Source organism: Nanorana parkeri, unplaced genomic scaffold (genome assembly GCF_000935625.1).
Source record: "Nanorana parkeri isolate BGI_ZX_2015 unplaced genomic scaffold, ASM93562v1 scaffold912, whole genome shotgun sequence".
Classification (NCBI taxonomy): Eukaryota; Metazoa; Chordata; class Amphibia; order Anura; family Dicroglossidae; genus Nanorana; species Nanorana parkeri.
This window is the reverse complement of record NW_017307180.1, coordinates 50,963-75,119: the sequence shown is the minus strand read 5'-3', so window position 1 is coordinate 75,119 and position 24,157 is coordinate 50,963. Positions and strand designations below refer to the sequence as shown.

General features: G+C 40.4%; 1 protein-coding gene across 5 annotated transcripts in view; it reads right to left on the bottom strand.

The window, feature by feature from the left end:
• Positions 1-24,157, bottom strand: part of TBC1D4 (TBC1 domain family member 4) — a 137,935-nt gene that overhangs the window by 63,214 nt on the left and 50,564 nt on the right. For all 5 annotated transcript variants that reach the window (XM_018566066.1, XM_018566067.1, XM_018566068.1 and 2 more), the window contains exon 2: positions 2,737-3,330. In XM_018566066.1, coding sequence (XP_018421568.1) covers positions 2,737-3,330 — 594 coding nt within the window. The remainder of the gene's footprint in view (positions 1-2,736; positions 3,331-24,157) is intronic.

Below are 24,157 nucleotides of genomic sequence, written 5' to 3'. Positions count from 1 at the left end.
TGAAAATCAATATTACAGCACCACTACAGAAACCCCCAAGTCTATATGCTTCGGAATCATCTTTTGCCTTTTCTTACAACTAAAAAAAAAAAAAACAAACAGTCTCAGATTAGTTTTATGCCTTTATCTAAGAAATATTTAAAGCTTAAAGGAGAACTATGAGGTGAGTGCTTTTCACTCGCCTCATAGTTCTAGCCGACCTGTGACAATGAGACTGTCACAGGTCGGCTCAGTAGATCGGGAAGTGAGCGAATACATACCGGCGTTCGCTCACTTCTCGATCCTGTCACTGCTCTCTGCCGTGACAGGGGAGGGTCTGGATTCCCCCCTCCCCGCTCTGATCCACCAGCGCTGACTGGCGGAACGGATGGGGGAGGGGGCGGGTACAGCTGGCTCTGCCTATAGATAGGCAGAGCCAGCTGTCACTCACGCAGCTGGGCGGATCCAGACATGATTGTCTTGATCCGCTTCAGCTGCGGCTTCTCAGTATACCGCGCCTATACTGAGCCTAGGGTGACAGGAGGGCGCTAGTTTGTGTCCTCCCGTTACCCTAAGGAGAACTATGGGGAAAAGCCTTAACCCCATAGTTCTCCTTTAAAGAACTCCAGGGAAAATCTCTCTTAACCCTTGCAGTGGGGCTACTCGTTTTCATCTAGGGACAAGAATAAAACAAGTCATACTCATCTGATCCTTGGAGCCAGCTGACTCCTAGATCAGTCCCTGAAGCTTTTCCTCCACCTCCACTCCAGCGGTCTAAGGATCCTTGAGTCATCACATCCAATACACAGTGTATTGGAAGTGAGGCCCCGAGGGACATTTCATTGCTGGGCATAGCAGGAGACAGGGTGGAGGGAGCACTCTAACAGCCAACCGGGTCCAAGGTTCAGGTGAGTATAACTTTGCGTTTTTAGAACCTAGACAAAAAAAAGCACTGAACGCTTGCAGTGCGGAGGTAGCCCCACTGCAAAGGTTAAGAAAGCATTTTTCCCAGATTTTATTTTCAAAGCAACCCTCTCACAAAAATAAAAAATGTGTCAAATAAAGTCTCCCTCACAAAGCACATCATTATTTCTTACCTCACCTGTTGCCTGTACCACCGATCTCTGTTGTAGTGTAACACAAATCATAAAGAATTCGGCACTTCTGGGAGTGTCCATTTCCTGGTCTCATGCTGGGTTCCGTGAATGCAACAGGGGACCAGGAATCCGACACTTCCAGAAGTGATGAAGAGTTTGTCAATGTGTATTGTGAGAGAAGTGACTATTTAGTGTCTTCTATGCATGTCATACATAACATTTATCCAAAAACACATATATTGGGTACACCCTGTATCTCGAACCAGTTCAATATTATATTATATACCATATAAAAAGTTATTTATTTATGAAAGTAGAAACACTTGGATCGTAGAATAGTGTAAAAAAAAATCAAACAGAATAAAATGTAGAAATACAACAAAGGTGACCATTCACCCGAGTTAGAAGAACTCCACAGTGGCACATCTTTGGAGCCTTTATAGGCCACAGTGAAACATCAAACAGAAGCAATTGTATCCAATAGAGTAACCCCATCTCATAGTGAGGTTGACCACATAGCCGCCAGGTCCGAAGTGACTACTTTTTAATTTTAAAAAAAGTATAAAAAATCAGTGAAATAGAGAGAAAAAAGAAACTAAGAAAGAGAAAAATACAAAAAAAACAAAACCCAGAAAAGGGATACAAGTGAAAAGGTGAGTAACCCAAAAGGCCATCCCAAAAGTAAGATACAAGAAACTAGACACAGAAAGATATAAGAAGAAAACAAAGGGAAAAAACAGCTATCAAGATCAAAAATGAGAAGGATGAAAGGGACCAGAAAAAAGTTTTGCCCTCGTCCAGGCTTACAAATTCCAGCCAATAAAAATCTACTCCACATTGTGGAGCCACATGGAGATTATCTGTGTGACCAGATGGTCACACAGATATAAGTTGGACCCAATACTTCTGTTTTTTGATAAATGGTGTAAATGATATAGGAGGATCTTAGGGGGATCAGCGTAATCCACAGTAATAATAATATTAATCTATCATATACAGTATTCCAGCCCAAGTTGCACTTACTCTTCTCAAGGCAGTGAAGTCTAAATTTTAAACAGAAAGAATAATGAAGCCAATGAAGTCAGAAGGTAGCTAAAGCAACTGACCTGCCTACTCTATGCTCTAGGTCAGTAACAAAGTATTGAAGCCATTAGGCCAACATGATCAGCATTTTCAAAAAACAGTGGTTAGCAATGGCAGCCTGCATATCTCTCTTAGTACAGGTTTCCATACGGTAAATCACTGTGTTGGACTGTGACAGGCATGCCAAATAAGAAGCTTACTGAAGAGACAAAGAGTCAGAGTGTTTGACAAGTACATAGCTGGAGTACTCATTTGTCAGTCTTGTGGAGTCTTAACTTTTGGATGGCCTTCATTCAACAATAAATGAGGTTGCCAATAGCCCTTTCTGTGTAAAAAACATAGCTTTGTATTTTTTGATTATAGAGTTTAATTGAAAAAACTCGATGTTTGACTTAAAAAGGCGAAATTCTGCACGAAGATAGGCTAATATGGTTCATGCCAAAATATATACACTGGGAACTTGTCAGACCTTGATTTGTAAGGTTACGCTCACATCGCTAACACAAACAATGTTAACCCTCTACAGCAGGATGAAATACAGTTTTAAAGAAAAAAACATTTACTGGCTGTTACATACCTGAAAGAGCATCGTCCTGTTCTTTTCAGAATCCGATGGCTGGACATGGCTTGGTGCACTTGCATGTCGTCTTCTTGACTGTATCTTTCCATCATAAACTTTTTTCTGAATAGTAACGCTACTACATCTAGACCTGAACTCCTGCTGGTCCTCAAAGCCTGAGTCTTCTAGAATCCTCTCTGGAAATGATACCCGCATAGAAGCAAGGTTGCTCTGGCTACCCATTGTAAACATCCCTGAATGGTTCCTGGAGGCAGAATTGGCATTGGTCTCAGTGTCCTGCTCCTGAAATGTACTATCAGTTGGAGACTCTGGCATATCTATCTCGGCCAAAGTGAGGTCAGAGCTGGAGTCCATACTGCGCTGCTCACTGAGCAGTCTGAGGCGTTGACGTTCATGTTGAGAAAATTTCTCAATGCAATCATCGACGAGAGTAGACGGAGCGCTCTTATGAGCAATGACCACCTTCCCACAGTATAAAACCTCAAACTTCTGTGAGTTATAAAAGGCATCTTCACCATCTCGGCTGACCTTTGAATCATCCTGCAGTGCCACTTTGGACACTTGTCGAATGCTACTGATGACCGTAGAGACCTGAAAACATAAAAAACAGAAATGTAAGAAACAGAAGATTACAAGAATTCAAATCAGTGAATTCTGTAAAATTGAGTTAACTTATAAACGATGTATTTGGACATAAACCTTTTTGTAACTATGACAGTTACCATGAATGTGTTCATTACATTGGTCTTCATACATGATAGATAATGAGGACCTGCATTTCGTTGCCTCAATACGTTTTATGACAATCAGCTTTGATCTTTCATTTTCAAAGCTTAACTGAAAAAAACTAAAAGGAAGGCGGGAGATACCATGGGCAACTGCTCCAGATTCTGTCTGCTCCAATTTTGATAAATTACCCCCATTGTATATAGCCAGGGGTCCTATGACATCCATGTCCAAAAGAGGAGTATAAATAAACAAATAACCCAGTCTTGAACACTTAGCATGTCACTTTCCAGACTGTAACAGCTGCTCTTTCATCTACTGAAGACAGACAGGCCGCAGGCAACGTTCGATTGGCTGACAACATTTTAATTTGATGTGAACTGTTGCAAAAGCAACACATGCTGACTTAAAGTGGAAAGCTTCACTGAATAGCCCATGTCCTGCTGTATACATTTTAGCAAGTACTATTTCCGCTTTTGGCTGTCTAATAAGGTTGGCAATAAAAAAGGCAAAACAGTGTGAATGACCTCCTTTAAAAATAGCTGTAACATACCTATTGTGCAGTTGCTACTCCCTCCAGCCCCCCCAGAAGAGTTACTTGGCTCCTGTCACTATGACACATACTGCAGTGCTGGAGAACCCACATGCAACAGTTCCCATGACAGTGACATTCATGGAAGAATTGTTATCGCCTACATCTTGAGTTAACCCTTCCCTCTAAGAGGAAAACATACAACTTCCTTACAACCATTAGCGGCCAGATACATAAGCCCTACAAAACACAACATAAACATGGTTCAGTTTTACTTTTTTAAAAGCAGTTCCTTGTTTTTTTTTAGTTTTGCTTGTAAACCTCAAGAGACCATGCAGCTATTATTAGCAGCTACGGGAACAATGCAGAGCTGCTGAACTTATCTGAGAGTTCAGGATGTCAGACCTTTAAAGCACAATGCTACCCAAACCTTATTTTGGAGAAAAAGTGCTGTTCAGCGCTGGGTGTGGCCCAGTTGGCTCAGTTGACCTAGTGTATGGCCCAATTGACCCTTTTTTAAAGGGTTTGTGTTGACTGGGGGCTCCATTTGCAGCCAATTTTCCTTGTTCTCAAGTTTGGATCGTCTACTTAGTACTTTAATGTAGCTATGTGTAGTACTCCCAAAACATACAAAGTAGCAAAATCTGTGTGATGCAGTGAATAGAACTATCTGTTGACCAGTTTATAAACATACTGGTAGCAGTTAAAGCGGAGCTTTACCCCTATCTTTAAAATAACAAACACTCGCATACATCCCCAGAGTTCGTCAATTCGATTTGTGCCTCACCCCCTATTATAGACCAACACCAAAAACAATGCATCTGGGGTTTTAAGAGGCACACACAATTGCATTTGTTTAAAATCAGTATTCATTTACTGATCACAACAGATTTTTTTCAACAAACATTCATTTTGACATGCAATAAATATAGGAATAAAAACACATTATTTTTTGTCCCCTCCTTTACAATCTGCCTCCCGAAGTCACATTATGCTTCTATAATAAACACTTCATGCATTCACAGAATGGGGAGGAGATCGGAGGGAGATTGTATACTGATCTCCCTCTGCTCTCCCTGCACGGATCCACAATGCCGGTCCCGGATCGGACGCCTGGAACCACGGCAATGGCGGCGGTGACGACGGCAGGTAAGAAGAGGAGGCGCACAGAAAGGTACAAGCGATCTGGCGTCTTTACAGACGCTGGACTGATTGTATGTAAATAGCCATCCCCGGCGGTTTCAAACTTAGGCAGTTTCCCGCTCGTGCGCACTAGGGGGCCCGCCGCCCGTCTATTTAGATCCGGCTGCCGATCGACTTACATTGGGCATTCGATTAAGTTTTTTTCAGGTTGACCAGATCGGACCGCCTATCCGATAGGGGCCTAAATGTATACCTGTGACTCAATAGAGAAGTAAAGCCAAAAAAAAAGGTTGCGTGTCTTTTTGATTAAATATATCACTTTAAAGTTTATTTAAAATGTTGTTAATCCTTAACACAGTACAACGAGAGGCTTCCTTGTAACAAAGCAAAGAAAAAATTAACCCACCAGGGCTTGTAAATTAGGAGCAACATTTATTCATCTCATTATGAACTCACACAAGTAAACCTTCTTCTAATAGGAAGTAAGCAGGATCACATAATGTGCTACTAAGTAAACAATATATGCCAGGACTTTGTGTACCTGTGGATCATAGTGTTATGCCAGATGTTCTTCATTTAATGGTCTGTAAACACAAACCATGGCCTAAAAGGCAGATTATCAGAAGTCCTGCACTGCCAGAGAATGTGGCAATCCACTGTGCTTTCACAGAACAAAGTTATTTGAAGGAATTATTAATTGTGTTTTAGGTAAATTACAGCTATTGTAATCGTAAAACAGTAAAATATGTTATACTACAATAACTACACGTGTCATGCTTATGGATGGGGAATGAGAAGGCCTATTGTTCTCTATGAAATAGACCTCATTTCACACACTCTAGATTATTCATTAAACCAATGCAAACAGCTAAAGAGATCTGCAACAAACAGATTTCAGTTTTGTGAAGTCAAATCAGTAACCGTGAATTCTCAACGGCAACTCCGGGTTTCAGTCTGCACAGTCTGTCTCTGCACACTATTTGTTTTACTAACTGAATCAGTTTTATTATGGATGTAAGTTCAAATAATATACAGTTCTATAATTTAAAAATTTATGATATTATAAGAAAGAACAGTTCTTCTTAAAGTGTAATTCCACCCTTGCAACCAAATTTGGAAAACACCTGCTAACTATTTGTTAAATGTTCCTATTCACATAGCAGAACTTATTAAAAAAAAATAATTGCTATTTACCTTTATAAATGCTCTTTTCTGAAAACTACAGTACTAAAAAGTCCTAACTATGCAATGTTTATGAGGGGGTTGGGGTTGCTTGCCACAACGTAAGGTAGGTACTCATTGACATACTGTATATATATATTTTTTTTTTTGTTCAGCATCTGAGTGGAACTGATGGAGAACTAGTACCTCGGCATTCCGATCAGGCTGCACCCACCTACCAATAAGTCCTTGGCTGCTGCACTTGTTTGTGTGCTCAATAATGATGAGCTTGTGATTTTATCAGGCCCAGTATTACTAAGCTGTACAGGGGGCGGACGTTCCGGTATGAACACTCTGGCATCAGTGCGTCCCCACACTGCAAATGTCAGTACTGGTTTTCAACAGGTACATGAATCTGGGGATAGCACCGACATACTGTAGGTTGTGCAGATGAACAACAGAATTCTAAAGAGTGTCATAGACAATCTTTATGAATTCCCCCAATGTGTTTCACAAACCTTTACTGAAAGCCTTTCAGTTAGATGATTAAGGTTTTTACATAACTCAGAGATGCATTCTCTGCATACCCCAGTTGACACCCCTTTCAGAGATCGCCTTTGCTATTTTGGGTTTGTTATTTTAGTAGTTATTTAAGGATTTGTAGACTCGGATATAAGTGTTATTATATAAATGAATAGGTGTATAGATTCAAAGGTGTTTTCTTTGACACAAGAAAACACCTTTGAACTCAAAGACAATGGGGGCAATTAAAATAAAAGGATTTGCAAAAGATTTGCAACACTTTTCTGGCATTATGGCCGTATTAGAAAGTCCTGCACCAAATTAATGAAGGCCGTGCAACAATTTTCTTGGTATTTCCGACACATGCAACACTTCTTATGTGTGACCCTTTTACATTCTGGTGCTATGGCTGCAACAAATAAAAAACAGAAATACTGCGATAGCTGGGATTAGAAAAGCGGAAGTAAATAAGACCTCTTCCATGCCTGAGTAAATGGTGTCCTATGTGTAAGTATTGTGTCTGATTCTGCCTGTATCTTTCTATAAAAGATTCACATACACCTTACCGACAGCTACATAAATCTGCTGCACGGACGGGAGACAGATTTTTGAGTTTCTTCAACTCTGTTTGAATGAATTCCAGGAAATGCATCTTCTCTTTAATCCTGTTCTTGAAAACCCTATACTATTTACCAGAAGAAAATCTAAAGTCCACTGGACCCTATTCAGACCAAATTCACCCGAAGGGCTGGCAGTGCACCTGTTCACACCAAGAGACGAACCTGCGCCTTTTATACAACGCACCACATCTTGACGCACCGATGGTTCACAGAGGGCTTCAGACAGGGCTTCTGGGTAAGCATGACATAGGTTCTCCCTCTTAATAAGTGTAAGGAGGGCTGGAATGCAAGAAGAGGATGGTGGAAAGGAAAATACAGGGATCAGAAGCAGACTACTAAAACAGACTTTTTTCTGTGGCTTTATTAGTGGCGCAATTGGGGCTCATTCTAAATTCTCCTTAGAACTCGGGCATGTTCAGCCACTGTTGAATACAGCTTTGGAGCTACACCATAAAGAAGTCAATTTTTCATTAATAGGAAGCAGTTCCAGTTCAATGTCTCAACTATTAGGGTCAACGCAAAAACTGGCTTTAGCTAATCGTGGGAAAATGATCACAGACTTCACAAACTTGTACCACTGTCCAAAAGATGACGCATATTGCTGCAAAATTTGGTTTTCACATGCCCTTAGCTTTACCATAACATTTACAAATAATGAATCTATTTATCATTGTAATGAAATCTAGGTCCAGCACGCAAACATTTAAATCAGCAAACTTCCTCACAGCACTGTAAGGTCCAGCAAAAGTATATTCTTTTTAGTGATTCTGGTCAGTTTATAAATGCAAAAACACCAGGGTAGGGAAAAAATATACATTATAATTATATACATAGATGCAAAATCAACAGAGCAAAGAGAAAAAATTCAGTAACCCAAAGCAACCAGGCACACACTATTAGTTTTTTCTTATTCAGTCCACAGGGATCTCTTGTTTTCCCAATTGATGGCAGTAGTGTTGGTGGGGGAAAATTCCACCCTGCCAGAATTTAGTAGTCGGACAGTGGTGGATGTGCCGCTGTCAGAAAACCCGGACAGTGACTTTAGCTGACCGGCTGCAGTCACTGTTAGTCCAATTAAATGTTATCATTTACATTTTCCTGCTCTACATTTTATTATTTAGTATAGCAGAAGAGGGAACAAAACTGAGCTACACAGAGCTCAGCAAAGCATCTGAATTTGGTTTATTGAAACTGTACATACACTGGTATCATTTTAGCTGAATCCTGCTGACTTGGCCCAGATTCGAGTGGTGTGTGGCCCTGTGGGGCTTTTGCTCCTTTGACAAAAGCCACGACAGGGCCAGACACTTCTCAAATTTGAGCCAAGTCAGCGGAATTCAGCTAAAATTTAACCAGTGTATGTCCAGTTTCAATAAACCAAATTCAGATGCTTTGCTGAGCTCTGTGTAGCTCAGTTTTGTTCCCTCTTCTGCTATACTAAATAATACAATTTAGAACAGGAAATGATAACATTTTAAAAAATCGGCAAAAGATTCTGAAGATACATTTCACTCCTTTTATTTATGAGTGCATTCTTCTTATTGAAGCAGAGCAAGAGACCCCTTCTGCTATCTAGTCATGCTCTCAATATGGTGATGCTGAAAGTACATTCATTAAAGACAAGTGGAGCTACCACAATCACTCAACGCACAGACAGCGGAAAGAAGACAATAGTCTGTCATCCCTACTAATACATGGATTGCCTTATCCTTAAACTTTGCCTTGGCCTCAGTCCTAGCCTTTGTTGTAGGAAGGTGGCAGGTATACTTTAAATAGAGTAGAAACCAAATAATATGTCGGATTAGAAAAAGACTGCCATCAAAGGAGTGTAATGTGGTAATGAGCTAAACATAAATTTAATTTGTCTGCCTTTACACAGTACAGTTGGCTCCTGTACAAGACATCCATTACACTACCTCATGTTAGGAATAGAGTCACTAGGATGATAATGGGTCCAGCAACCATGGAAATCAGCAACAGCCTCTATCTATGTAACAGCTTCGATGTTACCTCTTAGTCAATTGGTTCTATATGACAACACACAGCATCTAATGGACAAGAAGTAAATGACTTTCCTTCATCTTTACATTGACAAAGTGCCATCAGTGCAGGCAATTAGGACACAATGAACATCTGCTGCCAGACATCAGCTGCGTCTTTAATAAAATAGCACTGACAACGAATCTTTGAGGGTTGGTTTAACCCTTCTGTCTATACTTGAATACTAAACACATTTTAACAGAACTGCCTGCAAATCTGACTCCCTCTGTTAAAGGAAACCAGCAGGGAAAGAAAAATAGAAGCGGCCATTCTGAAAACTGCAATTTGCCTGGCAATATCTGGAAGCAGCAAAAGTAAGATGGAAAGCAGAACTATTTGTTCTAAATCAGTGATCTAGAAAGTACGGAAGCCACTGGATCACAATATCAGTGATCCAGAAAGTACTGAAGCCACTGGATGACAATGACAGACAGTTTGAGAGGTAAGCAATGGCTGCCTCTATTCTTCCCAAGTAGAGGTTGATATGATTTTCCAGTGTGGAAGATTAAAGTATAGTAGTGGAAACATTTTGGATTGAGTAGGGAAGGGTTAAAGTTGAACTTGAGTGAGCTGTAAAAAAAATAAAATCCATTAGGGTATATTCATGGTTTAGCATGTATGCAAACCTGAACAATGATATTCCCTTATTTGCTTCCTTTTGGTCTGTTAGGTCTATACCATTGGTAGGATTTTGTTATATCAGTTTGATAAGTGCGTAAAAACCCTGTTCATCGAGTCCTGGGTTACCTCAAGCATCCCTACTATTTCTTATCTTGGACTACAGAATTATCAGCCCTTATGTTGTGGAGATTTGAGAGTAGGTAGTTTAGCAAAGAAAACTCTGGGCAGGGCTGACACTGCTCAGCACACGAAAATGTGTGTTGTCAGCCCACAATAGGGCTTTAGAGCTGAGTGCAATTTTGGCAGAACAACAGTTATTTTTCTGGCCTCGCAGAGTCTTTAAAAGAGAACTAGGGGTTTTTCCCCATACTTTGCTTGAGGGTTATGGGAGGACATATACTAACCTCCTTCCGTGACCCAAGGCTCAGTATATCGCTGGCTATTGCCCGAAATATACTGAGGGAGCCGCAGCCGGGACGGAATCGACAATACTGTCTGGATCCACCCAGATGCGTGAGTGACAGCGGCCTCTGCCTATCTAGAGGCAGAACCAGTTGTGCTCACCCGCCCCCGCGCTGGAGGATCGAAAAGGGGAGGGGGAATCCCTGCGGGGAGTGGCAATCACCGCTCACTGCAGGGAGACGATCGGGAAGTGAGCTGATCGTTTGCATGTTTCTTCTCACTTCCCGATCAATAGAGCCGACCTGTGACAGCTTCTTTATCACAGGTCGGCTCTAACTATGAGTGGAAATCACTCACCTCATAGTTCTCCTTTAAAGGGATAACACATGCATGTATTGAAGAGATGTATTGCATATGTTTTTTTATTATTATGTTGTCTCTAGGGATGTGTAATGCAAAAAATACCTTATTCCTTAGTCCTAAGGGCAGCTCTTCTTTAAGCCACTCTAGCCCCAGAATGTGGGTGAACGCTCATTATTATCATGTACAATGCATTCTTTGAGGTGATATCGGTAAGGTTGTGGTCACATATCAGAACTAGCGGGGAGGAAGCCTGTGGGACTGTGAAATAATATAAAGTTACGCACTCTATTGCATGCCCTACACTAAACAAGCATTAGACCCTATATGGGAAGGGGGCACCCTCGTGGAATTGCTTTAATAGATGACCAGAATTCAGTTTTTTAAATCTCCAACAGTATTTTTTGCTGCCTGTGTCCCACTGTTGGCACTTGCTTTCACTTCCTGTCCTGGAGATGCAACAGGAAATGAGAGAAAATCTTTCCAAATAAACTGAATTTCCCATCTTAGAGAGTTGTCACAGAAACAGATGTACCCACAATTTCCCCTCACCTCTTGCTCTGGGTACAATTCAAACATTTTAGATTTTCCTCATTTTCTAGTCAGTGATTTTAATATATTGAAGCAAAAAGGTCAGCATGGCAGCAAGGTATGTAGCATTTTCACAACCGGTCAGGAAGGTGGCCTTCATAATCCCCCATGACCAGTTTCCTTTAAAAAGGAGATCTATGAGGTGAGAGATTTCCACTCATCCTCATAGTTAGAGCCGACCTGTGACAAAGAAGCTGTCACAGGTCGGCTCTATTGATCGGGAAGAGGGCAGAAACATGCACCGATCTGCTAATTTCCCGATCGTCAGCCTGCCGTGAGCGGTGAATGTCAGTCCCCACTTCCCGCAGGGATTCTCCCCCTCCCGTCTCTGATCCTCCAGCACTGGGTGGGGGAACGAACGAGGGAGGGGGCGGGCACAGTTGGCTCTGCCTCTAGATAGGTGCCACACAGCAGGGTGGATCTCGACAGGGATCCGTCCCTGCTGCAGCGCTCACAGTATGCCCACGATATACTGAGCTTTGGGTCTCGGGAGGACGCTAGTATATGTCCTCCCATGACCCTAAAAGATAACTATGGGGAAAAACACTTACCCCATAGTTCTCTTTTAATATGTGACGCATACTGCAAGCTCAATAGGCATTTACCATCATATTCTAGTGCCCCCCAAACGATAGCCACATGTGGCTCTCAGCTACTTTTTTGCTTTCCAAGATCTTACATCAAGTTTGTCCTACCTGAACCCTTGCAGCATACCCCTCTTAAAAAAATAAAACTGAACTAAAGTAGATTAATAAGTTAATAACATGAAAAGTTTATTATCAATCTTTTTGTAGTGACATTATTCTCCACTCGCTGTTATCTGTAAATGTAGCCAATAATCTGGAATAGGAATTTTTGATAGGCACCATCAACAAATAATTTGACAACATACTTTTTCTTTTTTTTTCTTCAGTACATACAGATCTCGAAGTACGTGCAGTGAGGATGAAGGGAACACAAACAGAACACGGACATATTTTGGCTCTATGTCACGCTCTGCAACACTTTTATCAAGTTGTTATTGTAATAATCAGCACAGGCAATTGGCTGGACTAACACTGGATCACACAGGAAAAGTGCACTGTACTTTCTAAAAGCAACTTTATTATTTTGCATGGAGGAAATAATCAGATCAAACTGCAGCATAAGACACACTGACCTTGATATTTCAAAGGGCGTGCCATCATGGTAAAAACAACACATACAAAAGATATTTATAACCGAGGTCATGCTCAGAAAAAAACTTGTATGGTTAAGATGAGTACGTACAGTCTCAGACATCCTATACCTCACAATGAATTATTTATGTGATTGTGGCCACAAACACACACTTATCCATACAACTACATTCAGGCGGAAAACTGGGAATCAGTAACGAGACATAAATGGCTCATGCAAACTGAGGCTGCATTTAGATAGAAATATTGGACAACTTTATCAGAGTAGCTCAATGAAGAAATATCCCACATACACAGACAACAGGATTGAAGTCTATGTACCCAAACAAGTGGACATAAAAAACTAAATTATAGAAGAGCGCCCTGGCATAGTATAGTCATTCCATTTATTAAGAAATGTCAACTGAAATCAAATGCATTTGTTTTAAATTGATATTTCTCAATAAATGGAACAACTACACTATGCCGTGCGCTCTTCTATACTTTTGTATTTTAGTTGCTGAGAGCGCACCTTCCTGATCTTTTGAGAAGAGCTGCAGGGCTGATTTGTAGTCTTTCTGGACTGTAGCTGGCTAAGCTTAATATTATTTTATCATCTGGTTTACTATGGTTTGGACTTTACATCACCATTCTCATTCTGTATGGTTTTTTTATCACATTCAGTATCACATACTCACATAGTATCCATTTAACCATATGGTTACTTTCAAAACACTGATATAGTGTGGTTTTTATATTACCTATGCGCAACTGAGTATTAGTAATTAGTAGGTGTTTTCTGTAAACAAGTTGGACATACCTATAATAACATACCGCTTCTTTTCCACTCGGCCGCTGGTCCATCCTGCCCATGCTCCACTTCCCTCACAGCCATTTAAAAAAAATAACTATCATTGGGCTAGCTTCTTCTTCCTTGTTCTCTGAACCAGCCCACCAACTGTGTCATTTCTCTCGCATGGGATGTTTATACATTGCCATGGTTTTACTTTTAGCCAAACCATACTAGATTGCCAAAGCTGCATGGGCAGAGCAGGGAATTTTTTTTATTTCTTTAAAAAAAAAAAAAAAAAAAAAAAATATTTTTCTCTGAAGATCTCACAGTTTGGAAATAAGATCTCCTTGGAAGACACTGGTGAAGTAGCCTTTTCGGGGGCATCTGTGAGGCACTGGTTACATCACCAGGGCCTTAAAGAACCAGGAAATGAAAATACAAATTTAAGTGCAAAAAAAAGTTTATTTCAGATAGAGCATTACATCATAAAACACTTTTTTTTTAGCTTTGGGGGTAAAAGTCCACTTTAAAACAACCTTTCAAGTTTAATTTAATTGACTAATTAATAAGAATAGGAAAAATAACATTAAATGTTTAGTACAATAATAGCGATCATAAAGGCATTTTGACTGTATAATAAAGAACATTTTTGGCATGCAAAAAAAAAAAAGAAAGATGGTAAAACTTATCAAACTTATGATAAAAAATCAATAATAATTAAGTGTAATTACCCTTACCATCTTATTAATTAGTATAAGAGTTCATGATTTTAGATAGAGATGTTTTATTTCTGTTTGAGAAAGATTATTATGTTTTACTATACAACAAAAATAAATGGAATTTATGAGATGTATTTTCTTTTGTGAACACTGTACCTTTAATTAGGGGTGGACAAATTATTATGGAATTCAGGAGCCAGCAGGACTTGTGCAAGAACCAGCTGTAATTTTTAAGGAGCATTGGCTACCTGACTACTGGGATTTGTCCAACCTTGCCCTAAACTAAAGTGTAGCTAAACCCATAAAAGCAAAAATGTTACCAGCTCCTAGATGTGGTGACCGCATTAGTTTCTTTTTTTTCCAGCTTTTTTCCCCTTTTAATTTTACTTGGAAATTCCGGCAGTAACACACTTCCATCCTAGAATGACATTGCTCACCTACAGTACTGTAGCTATGGAGGAGCAGTGTTACAACAAGACAGACCACCTTCACCTCTTCCATATACATACAAAGGGAGAATGGGTTTTGTAGTCCACAGAGGTAGCTGGGGCAATGTAACTGATAAGAATGATTGAAGCACAGCCAGAAAGCACAGAAAGTTATCGGCTCAAAGAATTTCGGTCAGGATCAACAGGTAATTTTTGTCCTTACAGAATAAAAATAAACAAACCACTTTCAATTATATAGACCAAAAGGAAGCAAATAAGAGTAGTTCATTGTTAGGGTTTAAATACAATTTAAGGCTCACTATTGATATCCACTGTTACCATATTATATGCCTATAATGAATACTTTCAAATTTAGTTCCAGCATCGGTGAAGGGATCCCTAAAGTTTTGGCTCACTATACTGGTTTTGTCTCAGCCTTTTTTTAAAAACAAACAAACACTTTTGGTCTTTATGACATGGCACTCCCGTTCTTACCTCCTCCACCAGTTTCAGAACAAGGTGGTTCCAAGTCCCCATTCACACTTGTGCATTGCATGAACGCACGCCGGAGCGTGCGCATTGGCACGTGTTACCACACCCAAATGTGGCCAGTAAAACGCGAATGGGACACATGGTCAAATGCATGCCAAGTGTGAATGGGGTCTAAGAGTCCCTCCATATGTTAGAACTCCCAGTCAACTGGCAGGGGGTTTTCACCCTCCCCTAATCTATCCATAACATATACTAGCTTTGGCTGTGCACACCTTCAAGTCAGTGTTTTTCAAACCAAGCCCCAAGGGCTTGTTCACACCAGTCCACGCACTAAAATGTATGTGCGCTGGTGTTGTGTGTGTATGTGGAGGGGGGTGGGGGTTGCGGGGCGATGCTACGAGTTGTTAAAAACCATTGCACTGCTTACTTCTTTACTTCTACTTTCTTTTTAACTGTATTAAATTGTCATAAATGGCACTTCACTTAACGGTTACGATTTGCTGACATGCGGCGTGGTGTGTTGGACTTTGTAGAAAGGTATACCTGCTGCATTGTCCCGCAGTATACACCACCATACATGAGCCCTTGTGTTTGGCCTGCTTTGGTCTATGTAGAGCAACAGCACAACGCACATGGTGCGATTGTGCCTTTAAACTCCCTATTAAGTCATACTTCAAGGAAAGACTACAGGGTCTATTTATAAATGTTTTCACACAAAACTTTCAACCAAGATTTGCAAATTTTTATATTTGGATTTGAATGGTAAATGTGTGAATCCGGGGTGAAAGTTGTGTGACTCTTGCAAAAAACCTTTATATATAGACCAACAAGTATTTGTAAGATACGCTATACCATGCTCAGAACAAAATATACAGGCTGAACACTTGTGTTCCTGGTGCCAATAATAATGTTTCGTAGCTGCTACCAGGTAACTGGTAGCTTCAGCATTAGAATAAACGCTTGCTGGCATGTCCCAACAATGCCAGGTTGTGAAGGAATTAGGAAACATTATTGGTTTTGCCAATTGTGGCCACTGTGGTCTATTTTCAAATTTAATTCCGGAGACGTTTCAAATGCATCGTTTAGATTTTAATTTCTTAAAAAGTAAGTTTTGTGTCTGATAAAACTTTTAACTTGTTAGTCATAAATCCTAGCATGTTAGGAAATGTGTTTCATAAATCCTCAGTGAGAAGCACAGCATGGTACTGAATTAAAAGTACCAGCATGTGGTGATAAACAAATCACATAACCATTCACACTGTTCTCTGGCAACACTAAATAGAGATTAATGTTCAGAACATTTCTTACATAAAGTTACTTTTTAATGGCTTATTATTTTTACGGCACTGTGATGCTTGTTCTGACATGACATACACAGCCTAGCGTTCTATTATGGTGTTATAGATGGAAATTAATAAATTGCCTCTACAAGGCCATAGGAAGATGGGAAGCAAAACATATCTCTGAAAAGGTCAGGGTATGCAATAAATTACCATATTATTTAAAGTATAAACCCAAGTGATGAACTTCTCTCATTTTCTCTCATTTGTTCTGTTAAATATACCATCAAAGGCATGTTTTTATATGTTTAATAACAGCAAAAAATAGCTGTTGATTCTACCAGAAATCTCATTAACCTCTTGTGATTTCTGCCTCTGCTGATTGTTATTAGTTAGAATTGTTCTCGGTTCTCTTTGCAGGCTACAGGAAACCTCCCCAAGGTATTATATTGTAAAGCGCTGTGCAAACTGTTGGCGCTTTATAAATCCTGTATAATAATAATAGTAATGGAAAGGGGAGGTGTTCTGTAGCCCTGTCCTGGTTGACAATGTTGCATCTCCATAATACAGAGCGTGGTCACCCTAGGACAGGAAGGTTGTTACTAGCAGGATCCTCAGGTGAAAGTTAAGGGAAAGAACATGAAAAACGAAAACTAATACAACTGCAGTTAAGCTGGAGTAAATTAAATGTTTGTTCTTGGGTTTAGATACAGGTTAGGCAGCATTTACATTTAAACTGGCCATATACCAAACCCACAGTAATTTCAAAGACACTTGCAGCCTTCATCAACATTAGCATAGTTACTTGCCTCTTCGATTTATCCTTTTCAAAATTTGTAGTAACATACAAATTGATGAATCAGCATACATATTGGGCCAAGATTCCCAAAGCCATTCTGATAGGACACCTACTCCAAAAGACTGAGTTCGGTCATAAAATCAAAAGGTGCTTCAACAAAGTATTAGTTTAGGGTGTGCTTATTTATGCATATAAATTATTGTACGTTTTTGTATTTTTTCCTTTTTGATCCCCCTTTAACTCTTCCACTGCCACTGATGTAAGGCTTACTGCGGAAACACAATTGGCCACCTCAGTAAGCCTTACGTTGGGTGGCTTTCCCCCTTCTATTATAAGCTCATGGTCACTTTAGCGACCATGAACTTATATCAGAACGGTCCCCGTGACAGTCCCCTTTAAGATAATAGCGGTCATCTGCTGAAATGCTGCTAATGAGAGCTATTATGAGAGCTTCTCCTGCCCTCCCCAAGCTTCTCCTCAGATCCCCGCTGCTCTCCCCCGCCTGTATGGGCTGATGCATGGGGATCCAAGGAGAAAATGACAGCTGAAGCCAGCAGGGGGGAGGAGCCCCTTGTCAGGAAGGCGGAGCGGCAGGAGAGCAGCGAGCTGGGAGGAGAGAGCAGAGACGCTATCATTCAGTCAGTTTCAGGATGACAGCGGCTCTGTGTGTGACCAATCGGAGGATTGGTAAATATCTGTGATATTTACTAATCCTCGGTGTATAGAACAAACACTGGAGTGATCAGCTGATCACTCTAATGTTTGTAAACAACTGGGGACACGTAGTACTATGTGTCCCAAGTTATGAATGAACAGGAAGAGCTTTACATCACTTCATGTTCATTCATGAGTTTCTGAATCGGTAGTAGCACTCACTATAGAGGCTTCTCCCCATTCATAATTGGATGATAGTAAATATTTTTCTATCAATATTTTTCTATCACCACTCGAGCACTCGGTACAAAGCCTCTGTACCGAGTGCTTTCCATTATTTTAGAACAAAGGCTGCAAACAAAAAGATTGAGGACTCTGTGCCCATAATTTCTTTTTCTGTTTCAAAAGGGAAATGTCTGGGGTCTCTTTGAACCCCTAATATTTCCCCGAAGCCCACTGTAGGGTAAAATGTGCCATTGTTTATCTGGGGGTAAAAGGGTCCCCTTTGAAGCCAACTGGCCCTTTTTCAGTTACTTCAATGCATTTTGCTAAATGGCAACGCTTCACAGTAAATTACTTGGAAATAAAAACGTTCAGTTTCTCTCATCCCAACCACTAACACGCTGTGAGTGTAAGCAAGAAGGTGCACAATGAGATTCTCTCTACATGCACTTAGTACAATTAGGGCTTGTTCACACCTAATCCAGTACATTCCAACACAGTTAGTGGCTGGAACGCACTGCATCACATAATTAACCACTTGAAGACCAGGGTGTTTCACCCCCTTTGCCGTCCCAAGCCCCCCCCCCGCCCCTACAAGACTCCCGTCCGGCCGTCTACCAACGGCTGCGGACGGGAGGTGGTTAAGCCTCCCTGTGTTCTGGGGCGGGAGGGGGCATGGTGGTGCCATTCAAGTCATGGCACTGCAGTCATGACACCCGCCATTTTTGCAATCGCACCGCAGGCATCGCTGTGCCACGTGTTCTGGTGCGGGCGATAGCACTGCGCGCAGGAGGCGTGGCTGCGGTGCCATTAATTTGAATGGCACCTCCACACCCCCTCCCGCCCCAGAAGGCAGGGAGGCTTAATTATTCGGTCAAGTGCATTCCAGCCACTAACCGTGCTGAATGCACTGGATTAGGTGTGAAAAAGCCCTTAGACCCCATTCACACCAGGGCAACAGTGTTTCAACGCTTTTATCATGCTTTTTTTTGCGCGTGTTTTACAGGTGTTTTCTGTTCATATGTAAGAGCGTTTTAAAGCGTGTTTTCAGCTTGTTTTCAGTTGTCCAAGCTGCAAAAACGTGCTAAGAAAAGCTCAAAAACGCGCTGATTTTTTTTTTTCCATTGATGTCTATGGAGCAAAACAAGCTTGTAAGCGCCACAAAAGAAACTCAAGGACTGTTTCAAACAACGGGCTTATTTTTACGCATCATTCAGCACGTTCGCATGAACGGTCCCCATAGGACTACATGGGATTTGATTTGCATGCGCTTCAGCGTGGAAAAAACATGTGATGAAATGCCCTGGTGTTAATGGGGCCTTAGATCCCTAGCTACGGTGCTGCTGTTGCTAAGAGAGAGAGAGAGAACACACAAGAACTGTTTACAGAGCTCAATATCTCAAGCTAAAATTTACAAATGGATGAGTCAAAGAAGTGACTCCTCCCCCTGAGATTCAGATAATTGAAGCATTAGCCATTTAGCGATTCCATAGAAAATAACGGACATCAGCCTTAGAAAGGGAGAATTACAAGATGCAGGTGTGCAAAAAGTGACATGAAAATATTTATATACCCTGCAGGCCAAATGGTGACTACATTTTACGAAAAATTTCATCTCAGTTCCATATGAGCCAAAACATTCTAAGAGGCTTGTTCACAAAGTAATTATATGTGAATGCAGTTCACAGACATGACTTAGTAACAGCTGACAATCTTAAAACGTTATCAATAGTCAAAATGAAAGGTAAAAATAAATATATATTTTTATATTGAATGTCTCTAAGTTATATCCCTCTTCTAATAACCATATAGCTCTAGAAGTTTGTAAATTTACTTAATGAAGATGCCCATTAGATGTACTTTCTCAGTGCACTGACACAATTGAATTCAGCTCTATGACTATGCTCTTTTTTGTGTCACAACCCTCACTGAGCCTGCCTTCTGAACAACAACTCAATGTCTGAACAATGTAACATTATCATTGCTTGCTGGAAGCAATGCATGATGGGTTATGTAGTCTTGAGATATTAGGACTGCATCACATCAAGGAGGTAGGGAAAGAGATGCAAAGCACACTGGGAATCCAGGAAGTGGTTGAAAGTGATGGGCAGACAGATGGCAGTACTCACTATAGAAAAGGGATTTGTTTTCAAGTAAGCTTTGATTGTATTATCAAAAACACCTCTAATATGTATTCCTTTTACACTGCTGATGTCACTTACTTACTTATATAGGATACTATATGCTGGGACTTTACAACTCCTTGAACACATGCAGAGTCATACTATGATATTTTAGGTGGTATGACCCTATGGGTATTCACTGAAGTACAGTATATTAAAACAGACAAGGATGATAACATTGTGATCGTTAAACTGCATAAGATTTACAAAGTAAAACTTGGTATGGAAATATAATTAAAGTGAGCCTATCCTTGGTTGTATTTACCATTTAAAAAATGTGCCATTGTAAAAGCTAATGTTAATGTGAAACACTCCAGCGTTGCATAGTTTACTTGGTGAGAGAACTATGAAAAGAGAAAGATTGAATGTTTATATGAAATATTTGTATTTACTTTTCAGGCTTTTATGCTTTAAGAAAGGTTGTCAGCGCAAACTTTAACTCCTGTTATCGGCCTGTTTCAACAAACATCTCTCAGGGGGGTCAACAAAGTTACAAAAGCATTAACCTGTGAAGAAAGAAGCATAATGCATACCTGTCCCTCGGCCCTTTTTCAGAAAAATGTACTCTGTAGCACAGCTCCCGGCACCAATGGGATTCCACACTTGAGGGAGAGTAGAAGGGCATGACCCCAATATGCCACTACGGTTCCTCTTGGCGACCCCTAGATCACCATAGAGTCCCAGAGAAGCCAGCGGTAAGACCCACTATTCAACAAGCAAGTTAAATTGGATTGGAGCCAAGAGGTTCCCTAAAGAGTGTTGTTTTAGCAATGGAGGGGGACACAGATGGGTCTGTATAACACTACACTCTTATCAGGTTACCCTGTGTAACATTGTTGACCCCTGACAGCGTCACTTTAGATGAATCGATCGCATTAAATTTTACCTACTGCATTAAAGCATGCCAAACTGGGGGATTTTACATGGTATGTGTTGCATCATAAAGTTAATATTAAACTAATTAACTAGTCACAGAGTTGATAAAGCCAGTGTTTATTTCTGTTAAACTTCAGCATGCCAGACTAGAACATGTGTCTACAAGTGCAAAGGCACTAAAAGAGGACTAGGGAAAAGCAAGCTGATTTAATCAGAAAAATTACAAGATTTACAATGAAGTATTATAAAAATGCTGAATTCTAGCCAGAATTCAGAATTCTACGACTTAAAAGTCGTAAAGCAACTTTAATGCTTGCTTTACGACTTTTTAATAATTCCAACACAACCTGAAATGCAAAAAATGCGCATGTAGAGCCAAAGCTTTTTTTTGTTTTGAATAGAGAGGAAAGGATTGGAACCTCTGTCAAGCTTTTGATCGCTGTATATCCCCGCTAGTTAAATTCACCCCTCTATTAGTCCTAGTGACCATTGTCACCAAGACAGAAATTGATTGGATCCCACATTGTGGAGTTGTCATCAGAACAAGAGGTAATCTTTCAAAAAAGGACACGTGTGCAAAAATAAATTTGTAGACCCATTAGTCCCAGGAAATTAGTCCACAGCATCCCAAATGCCCTCTAGGTCCCCTCAATAACAGACAGATGGTTTGATTTTGATAATGCCAATGCTTATTGCGTGGCTGGGAGGATGGCAAAGTTCACAGGCACATAATTTATTTAGGACCTAAGGGGCAAGTGAGTACTTAGCCCCTTGGTTCTATGTCTCTATGGTATGCACCTTGTTCACTTCTCCAGCCTTCTCCAAACGCTTTGTGAATAACCCGCTTCGTTTTTGTTTTAGGGTTTGTTTCTGTACTAAGCATTTTACTTGACAAGCAGATTGCATTTACGGTCACGGGTCCTTCTGTGCCCAAACAGGCACAGTTTTACATATTACTTATATAAAAAAAAAATCATTAAATGTATTTTTACTTATAGCATTAACATGTGAATCTGTCTGGGAATCAACCTTCTGCGTACACCCTTGTGCACACTGCTGTCAGTCAATAGTATGTACATTGCTTACAAGAGGAGAGCACAGAGAGATGACCTCATCAGTGTGTTGCTCCTTTTTCATAGTCCAATCACAGGGTGAAGGGTTGGCTGATGACCAAGATGTATTGCATTATTGCGGTAGAGAAAAGTGTCATCACTGGTGTGCTTATACTATATCTCACTTTAGTACCTAGATCAAAGCCTGGCTGAACACAATTACAAACCCTTTGGCAGATAAAACATTTTATATATTCCTATCCTCGTGTGTATTCAGCAATTGGGTTCAATAAACTTTGTAGAACTCTTAGGGGGTTATTCACTATGGAGCCGAAGAATCTAGCCGTAGCTTCGGGTGATCCTTCGGCTCGCTTCAGCCGCCTCTGCGTGACGTCATGGCCGGCTCCACCCAGTTCTTCATTGGCCGGGACCTGCTAGAAGACTCTGGCAGGTACCAGCCAATCGGAAACAGTTGGGGGGAGATAGCTGTCACTTTTTTTTTCTATTTTTTATCATTTTTCAAATAATTTTGCAAAGTCGAAGTCCTTCTGCAGTTCGGCTCATCAAACATGCAGAGCATGTTCGGCTGACTAAAGACAGCCGATGTACGGCTGATTTTAGCCAATGTTCGGCTGCCTTCGGCTGGGTCATTCACTCGGCTGCCTTCGGCAGCTTTGTGAATAACCGTTAGTTACAGAAACATACAATTTTGAGCGTCCTCTGTAGAGATGAATGAAATTAAGAGTTCATTTCCTCCCAATTTTTGCAAAAATCGGAAGATTTTGATAAAATGCAGTGTAGTCAATTAACAAGGTAACATAATGTGTTTTTGTTTTTTAAAGTGAAATGGGCTTTAAATGGCTCTTGTGGGTTGTGGAAGCTCTGTTCAACTATCCTGGAACTGATCTTGTCCAAAAAAATGGTACTTCATTAGCCTCATAATCCTATGGGGGTTTTTCACAGCATAAAAAAATTAGACAGTGAAAAAGAAAGTAAGCTAAAAATGCCATGTGACTACACAATGAAAGTGATATTAATGTTAGAAATCTTTTAAGCTATTTCAAATGCTGATTAACGTACTTACAATGGATGCTGCTCATGGATGTCTAAAAGTTTTATTTTCCTGCAGAATCAGCTGGTCCCCTTAGAACTGGCCCAGATAACCTGTTTTAGGGTGGCCTCTTTCCCCTGCAGTGTCCTGTGGAGTGCGTTTGTGTGCGTCTCCACAAACCCACAGACACAGCAGGGCAAGATATTCCCCTTCACCCTGCCCCCCTTCTCCTATCTCCAAACTAGTAGATGGAGACTGTGCTCTCCCTTGTGATTTTGTACTGCACAGGAAGTTCAGAGAACCAGAGATGAGAGAATTGGAGCCAACTGTTTAGAAACATGATGGCTGTAAGTGCTTGGGCAAAAATGTAAAGAATTGCCTTGCTGGGCAATGTATAAACTGTATGTTTGATCTAGATTCGCTATTGATAAAAAGCCTGAGCGGTTAATACTACTTTAATAATACTAAATCCTGGGTTGTCTCCCTGTGGGCACCTAGTTTTACACCTCTCACCCTAATTATAAATTACTTTGAGGATTGTCGGTCTAAATGAAGACAATTTCTTTGAACAATAGGTCCATCTTCAGTGGGTCCCCTGATGAAGCCAACGGCGAAACGCGTCGGGCCTATTAAGATAAGCTACGTCTAGGATAATATGTTGGCATACATGAATGTAACCACATTTGGATAATAATGAAAAATTTCATGATATGTTGGACCATATGAATTATAGTAACATTTAAGCCATGTATGTATGAACATATCCTCTGCAGGGATCTGTTTTATTCTAATGTGTTTGTTTTCAATCATGAATGTATTAATATTTAATATAATAAATTTTGAACCTTTATTTTAACATATCTCTTGGACGGTCATTTACACCCCTCCAAAAACCTTTTCCTCTATTTTTTGTAACTACTTTAATAATGTAATGCAATAAAACAAAACACAAAATACAAAGAACACTATATTAAACAAACTAAACTGCCTTATA